The sequence below is a fragment of the Belonocnema kinseyi genome, chromosome 2 (assembly GCF_010883055.1).
Source record: "Belonocnema kinseyi isolate 2016_QV_RU_SX_M_011 chromosome 2, B_treatae_v1, whole genome shotgun sequence".
NCBI classification, from domain to species: domain Eukaryota; kingdom Metazoa; phylum Arthropoda; class Insecta; order Hymenoptera; family Cynipidae; genus Belonocnema; species Belonocnema kinseyi.
Window position 1 is genome coordinate 109,028,649 of NC_046658.1, and position 7,881 is coordinate 109,036,529.

At 29.8% G+C, this 7,881-nt stretch overlaps 1 protein-coding gene across 2 annotated transcripts; it reads right to left on the reverse strand.

Annotated features, from left to right (window-relative positions):
• Nucleotides 1-1,215: 1,215 nt before the first annotated feature.
• On the reverse strand, nt 1,216-7,081 carry LOC117167601 (zinc finger protein 706-like). 2 transcript variants are annotated; one of them, XM_033352655.1, is made up of 3 exons: nt 6,740-7,081; nt 2,701-2,845; nt 1,216-2,518 (listed from the first exon to the last, which is right to left on the reverse strand). In XM_033352655.1, exons 2-3 carry the CDS (start codon nt 2,842-2,844, stop codon nt 2,429-2,431), a joined length of 234 nt encoding a protein of 77 aa, XP_033208546.1. In that variant the 5' UTR covers nt 2,845; nt 6,740-7,081; the 3' UTR covers nt 1,216-2,428. The 2 variants fall into 2 exon arrangements, with proteins under 2 accessions (XP_033208546.1, XP_033208547.1); XM_033352656.1 differs by lacking the exon at nt 6,740-7,081 and adding an exon at nt 6,531-6,658.
• Between the last annotated feature and the right edge of the window lie 800 nt (nt 7,082-7,881).

Genomic DNA, 7,881 nt, shown 5'->3' on the forward strand with positions numbered 1-7,881 from the left:
ATCCTTCTTGTCAAACATGATCTGTGATTGGTGTTCCGGTCATTCTGGGTTACGATCATTCCGGTGCATGAGTTTGGCAATAAATGCTAAGTATATCTGCAAAATTATTATAAATTTTGAATCAAAATTGTTAATTGTACGCATCTTACGAACATATATTGCAAATAATTTAATATGAACTACAGAAAATATAATTTAAAATTTTTTAAATTCTCCCTTCCTCTTTTACATTCGGACAAATATTATAAATTATTCAATTCTCGCAAATAAAGCATTTTAACGATATAATCCGCTGTATGTGTTATACATAATCTTTAAGCCTCAAAAAAAGCTTTTCATATAAAAAACACAAAAAAAAATGTATAAGACTGGACGTAAATTTGATACTTACATCATGTTCCCTTAATTAATCAACACTGCTAATTCTGTTTATAATTTATTATTTTTTATAACCTCAAGTAGTAAACACTTTTGAAAACAAAAAACACTCACAACAAATGTGACACGCACTATAGTAAATTTCATCTGCGGCTAACTTCGGCTCGTGAACAAGACACTCTTTCCGCGGAAATTTTTTCTGATTGGTCAACGCATCATTCCGGCCATTCTGAGATCCGGTCGTCTGGTCCATGGACTGGAGGCCTGATGAAACTTCAACAAAAAAAAAAGGATTTTTGGACAAAATGGATACACCTTTAACCACGTATTGCAATTTTTAAACAAAAAAAGAAGAAATTTTCAATAAAATAGTTGAATCCTGAAACAAAGAAGAATAAGTTTCAATCAGTTGTATTTTTATTAAAACAGATGAATTTTTAAATCAAAATGATAAATTTTCAAACAAAAAAAAGTTGAATTTTCAACACGCAAATATGCATTTTCAACAGAAAGTAAATTCTATACCAAAACATTTTTTTCGAATTGCATCTTATAGAAAATCTGCAACTTTGCTGCAATATTAATTATTTCCAAAATCCCTGAATTTCCTTGACAAATAAAAATTCCCTGATTTCCAGGGTTTCCGTGATCTACGGCTACCCTGTGTCACTCAAATAAAAATATACATCAAAATTATTGATAAAATAAAAAAATATTATGAACAGTTGAAAAATGCATTACACTTAACATCATAAAAAATCTTGATCAATTACTGTAAGAATAAAATAATCTACAGAATAAAAGGTTAAACGACAATCGACAAAAAGAAGACATTTTCTGGTGTAAAATTCTATAATTAGAGCAGCACAAGGTACATGATGCATATAATCAACCCACAGGTAAATATTTTATTAGAAAGTTTCGTCGACCTTACCAAGCTAATGAAGTTCTAAGATATTCATTCTAAACTGTGTAATCGCGAAGTTATCTACGAGATCTAAGAAATTTAGATTTTAAACTCGGTGTCTCTGTAGTTAATACTGTAAAAGTAATTCACAGAAATTCAACAAAAAAATCATTAGTTGTCAACTTATTAAGTACTATTTGCTTTTCCTACGAATATAAACGATGAATTAAATTCGTCACTTCCCTCAAATAAACAACACAACTAAAACAAATTTAAACAAACAAAAAAAAAAGAAAATTTCTGTGTTACTTCAGCTTGAGCACTTGTGTCAATCTCTTTATAGAAAAAAAGTATCCTAAGTAGAAATAGAAAGAAAAGCAGAGATAAGCAGAGTATGCGAAAGAGAAAGTTATTACAGATCTAGCGAATGTGGCAGTAGTTTAAACTTTAAACAGTTCGAAAATCGACAATAGAGGAATACAAATCCTTAAAAAGTGATTTGTAAAATCCCAGCCTGGCAATATTTATACGCAAATAGGCATCCGTTTTGACAAACGTAGAGATCTGTAAGCGAACAAACGCGAATTTCAAAGTCCGCATTTCAAAGGCGTAAAATGTAAAAAGCTATGGGTATATGCAACCAGTTTGATGGGACAACTCCGGTGTAACATTTTTCCTTTAAACAGTCACTACGTCTTCAGGTATTCAGTCAAGTTGCTCAATTCATTTACCTACTATTCGTTACTTATTGGTTAAGTCCTTTCGGAATTTCTGCATAAATTTTCACTAATTTCACTCAGCAAAATACAGTATCCGTTCATGCGAACAACTTCGTTACGGTGAAAAAAAAAAGAAAAAGAGGAATAAGCTGCCCTTGTCGATTCAAGAAACAAATAAATAATAATTCATTCACGCGAGAATATTTTTCCTTTGCGATTTGAGGGTCGTGCACGAGAATTTAATCTTGGAGTGCGACAAAATTTTCGAAGCTTCTGCGGAAGCAGTATTGGAATTTATTTTTCTGTTTAAAGATGATTAATCACTAGATCACACTTTTGTCAGTTACTCGCATGAACTGGCATTCTTATCTCATTATTTTTTTTACACGCCTGTTTTGCTTCAATTGAGTCAGAGGCTCTATCCTCATATATTCTTCAAATCGTCCGGCAAGTCATTCTTGGGATGCTTGTTTTCAAAGTGCTGCTTATACGTCTTTGGATCTGGCATTTGTGCCTGTAACAAAAATCATGTCGGGATTAAAAAATTATATTTGGAATTTTTCGATATCTTTCCTATTGAAAATTAGACTAGTCGCATTTAAACCGCTGCTGTTTCTTACATCAGACCAATCGGTTGTACTACTTCCAATTTTACTAAAAGTGGAGAACTAAAGTTTTCTTGGGGAATCTTCGAACCTTGCAAACACTGCAGACATGAACGAGCGCTTTCTGTGCCGCTTTCTTCTGGTCAGTTGCACTGTGGCCCTGCTGTTTTTTCACTTTCGCCGCCTTTTCGGCTGCCTTGGCCTGCGATTGGATCTTTTGTTGTCCTCGAGCCATTCTGTAAAAAAAATCATCCCATTTGTCAAACGAAAAGGTTTTTTTGAGGAATAAAATTCTCACAACACAGAATCCTGAAGTTCGCAAACATTTTCACGGTCATTGAATTTAGAAAATTCGAACTGAACATTATTTCATTTGAATCAATCAAAACTGAACCACAAATCAAACAGGGTGTCCAGCGATTCTTACAAACGACATTCAAGGTCTTTTTTAAATTTTCCAGGTCAAGAAGTCAAGTTTTTCCAGGTCTCCTTTTTTACATCAAATAATGAAATAACCGATTATTATAGATGTCAAAAATGAGCCGTTTCATTTTTTATTGTCCACTATTTTGAAAGAAAGCAGAATCATAAATTAAAAAATTATCTTGCGAACATTAGTCGTCTTTGAAATCCTTGAAAACTTTCTGAAATCTTGAAATTTCTGTGAAATCTTTCAGCATTTTTGTAAAATATTGCAAATCCTGGAAATCATTGTAATCTTCTGAAATCGTCTCAAATTTGTTGAAACCTTTTGAAATAGTTAAAGATAATTGCAATATTTGTGAAATCGTTCGTATTCGTTTAAAATCATTGGAATATTTGAAATCGTTAAAAATCTTTGAAATTCTTATATTCTTTTTAAATCTTTATGAAATCTTTGAAATATTTGTGAACTCTTTCTAAAAACTTCTGTGTTCGTTTGAAAGCATTAAAATATTTTTAATACGTGTCAAATCTGGTTTACTATAACTTTTATCAAATCTTTGAAATATTTTGATAGTCTTAAAACCTTTGGAAATGTTCGAAATATTTATAAAACCTTTAAAATCTCATGTACACGCCTTTTTCAAACCTTTGAAATCTTTTGAAATTTTAAAAAAATCTTTATCTGAGAAATCTTTTTTATTCGTTAAAATCTTTAAAATCTGATGTACTCCCTTTTTCAAATATTTGAAATACTTTGAATATTTTAAAAGTTTTTAAAGCTTTGTGGAATTGTTGTGAAGTATTTTAAATATGGTGTACACACCCTTTTTAAATAATTGACATCCATGAAATCTTAGTCAAATTTTCAATATCCTTTTAAACATTTTGAAACCTTTAGTAATGTTTTGTAATCTGGTGTACTTTCAAAAATCAAGTGAAATCCCAGAAAAATCCCTTGAAAAATTCGTTTTATAGACATGGCTCATCCTAATTCAGAAACTGAATTAACTTCGACATTTTAAATTAATAATTTTTATAATGTTTAAGTTGAATATCAAACAAAAAATGTATACTTTAACATTCTATATCAGCGGATACGAAATTATCTATGAACTATCTATGAAATAATTGATAGTCTACAAAAAATGTCTAGAAATCTCTTTATTTACTCTGTAATGAGTAAAAGATAAATGATACCTTGATAAATAAAAAAGCTTTTCAGAATCAAGATTTCTTCTGCGTAAAAAATTCAAGGACATTTCCAGGTTTTCAAGGTTAAACAAAATTCCAAGAGAACTCCAGGTTTTGAAGGTCGCTGGACATCCTGTACAAGCACTGAAAGTAGGAACTCTTTTGGATTTTAAACTCTCCTATCTAATAAAACTGGTGGAATAAAATTCTCGAAAAACTCGCACTCATTGTTATTCATTACCGGATTGTTTACGTAATGCGTAAATATGGTGTTAATTGGTTGTTTTCATTTTGTTCTACTGAATTTTCTAGAATTTTGTCAATCGTAATTTCCTTTAATTTTTGACCAAATGTTTTAAAAATGACAAAAGGATTCTATTCACAACCCCTTCATAACATTTATTTCTAAATGTTTCTAAACATTATTGATAAAAGAGACCATTTTTAATTGTAAATGTTTTTAGGCCAAAAATAAAAAAATAAAAAAATTAGAAAAGCTTTGAATTATTTAAAAATATATGTATTACGAAGTTTGAAAAAGATTTAAAACTAATTACATTTTTTCATATTTTTAAAATTTCTAAACAAAATGTGAATTTTTGAATATTTTGAAAAAAAGTTTTTTTTTAAGAATTTTGAAAGGCTTTAGGATAATAAAGAATTTGTTATGAGTCCAGCAAAAATTTAGATTGATATTTTATTTCATTAAATAAAAGAAAGTATTTTAAAACATTTTATTGCATTTCAGTGCAAGGCCTTAAAGTTGTAACAAAAAAAGTTAGAAAAATCTGAATACATCTTATCTTTAGTCAAATCAGAATAAAAATTAAATAAAAATATATTTTAAGGAACTTTTATAGAAACTGAATGGCTATATGTTTTATATATTCACAAAAATACTGTTCTTACCACAAAGAATATTGAAATTTTTACAACTTTTTGATCACAAATTTTAGTTTCAGCACTGTAATAGGAAATCTTTTTAGATTTATGCTCATAAGCTGTTGCGATACTGTAGAAAAATAACGTTAAAGTGAGCCTAAAAACATTAAAACGATTAATTTGGATATTATCTAAATTTAAGAAAAAACTGCAATTTACACGATTTTTGCAACATCTATATAAAAGATAGACAGATTGGCTTCATCTTCGGCTCTTTTTATACAACATTTTGAGATTATTCAAGCTTGGAGAGAGAAAAAAGGATTTTCAAATAATTCCAAGAAATCCGCAAATATAAATTGACTGAATCATGGATTTCCTCGAACAATTTAAATATAGTATTATTTTCAGGCAGGTTTACTCGTAGAAATCCTCCATGATTTAAAAATTAATCAAGGGAATCCGCAATTACAAATTCACTGAATGACGGATTTACTCATAGAAATCCTCAATGATATCGAAATTAATCCAGGAAATCCATCAATATAAACTAACTAAATTTCGGGTTTCCTCGAATTAAAAAATTCTCGTGTTATATTTAAACAGAATTTATTCGTGGATGTCCTCGAAGATATGGGAAATTCGCGAAAATAAATGGACTAAATGACAGGTTTCGTCGCGGAATTAAAAAATAACAAGTGTTATTTTCAGACATCATTTTTAAAATTAATCCAGGAAATCCGCCAATATAAATGATAAATATAAAATTGACTAAATGACGGATTTCTCATTGATTGTAATCCAGAAAATTAGTCATTCAGTCAATTTATATTCTGAGATTTCCTTGAATAATCTGAAAACCCTCGAAGATTTTTAAATTCCTAGAGAAAATCTGCAATTTAGTGAATTTGTAATCATGTATTCCTTGCAGTAGTTTAGAAATTATCGAGGATTTCCTCTCAAAATTTAAAAAACCTCAAGAATTTAAAAATTATTCAAGGAAATCTACGAATATAAATTGACAGAGTGACGTATTTCCTTGATAACTTTTAAAATTCTCAAGAATTTCCTTATGTAAATTCTCTCTGAAAATAATATGTGGATTTTCTTTAGGATTTTGCAAATAAGGGTGGCTAGTCATACAAATCGCAATGACAAATTGAGAGGGATTATCATAATGAACGACTTTAAAGGCTAAAAATTAGCATAACAGGCCAAAATCATATATTTTTACGATCTAAACTCTTGTTATCACCAATGCATTTGAAAAAAACACACAGCCACACAAAGTTCAATGGCATAGGAATCACAGCTATGAAAATTCACAAAAGCTCCGACAGAAAATGAAAAACTCTTTCAAATGCCTAGAGAGATAGCATCTGTTACGAAAATTTGCACTCATCAAGTTACGTTTTCGCTTACGCTTCGATTAAAAATCCGTGACCGAAATACCAAAGTACACTCTTCGACCATCTGGCATGTAAATGGCACGCTCGATGGCACGTTCATATAGTTTTATAACGACACGAAACCAAATTCCAACGCGCGAAGTTCTGCTCCGGAAATGCAGAGTAGAGCTTCTAAGATTGTCGAAGAAAAAAGACACATAAAAAATTAAAGTACGTGCTTACCTGTAAGCTAAACCTGATAGCGTTTATTGTCTTGGAAATTGAACCTCGATCCAAGCTGTAGAGAAATCTCGTGAAATTTTTTGATTTTTAATGTTGACTTGCACACGCTCCACGAGTCCGGAAAGATTGGGAAAGGTGGCAAGAAGCGAGACGTCGAGGTTAATCTAAGAAAAGCGGAAAATACCGAGTTAATTTAGCAATCGACATTAAATCACGTGAGGGATCTAATTCACGAAAAATTCAGGCTTTTTCAATTATAGGAATTTCAGAAAATTATGGAAAAGGATGTGGATGATGATCAGACATGCGACCGACTTCAAAAATCGTTTTCGTGCTCTGACCGATTCTGTCCACTGCATTCGTTCCAACGGAATGAACAAAAATGGACCAATCGAAAGCATCTGTAAGAATGGAAGAGGATTTTCATTCGTGGCTTATTTTGCAATGTCCGTTTTCATGAAAACGGACCAAGGACTGCGAATTCGAGATGCGCGAAAATTTAATTTGGAAATATTTAGATAATTCTGAATTCCGATTTTTCTATTTTTTTAATTAAAGACTTACTTTTTTAGATTTAGAAATTTAATTCTGTTTTGATCTCAAATAATAAAAGAAACGATGCGATTGAATTCATATTCTCAGCAAAACACTTCAATTTGAAAAATACATTAATAAAAATTCTTAAATATTGATGATTCTCAACATCAGAAGTCGAGTTTTCAACTCTAAATCTTCCAAATTGAAGAAATTTCTAATGTAAATTATCAAAATTACAGAATTTGTTCCGGATAAATTTTCAAAATTAAAAAGTCGTCCATTTTAATTATTTCCATTTCAAAGATCTACAATTTATAGAACAGTACAAAATAAAAAATTATTGAATTTCGAAAATATAGAATTATAAATTATTCAATTTTAAAGAACTATATTAAAGATATGTAATTTATAACAATTTTTCAAATAGTTCAATTCTGAAGATTTGCAACTGAAAATTCTTCAATTTTCATGATTTGTAAGTTAAAACTCAAAAATAATTTCTTTTGTAAATAAAGGTTCCTAAATTTTTATTATTTAGGAAATTAAAAGTCGAGTGATTTCATTTATAAATCTTTCAAAGTGAAGATGAATTTTAAATATGAATC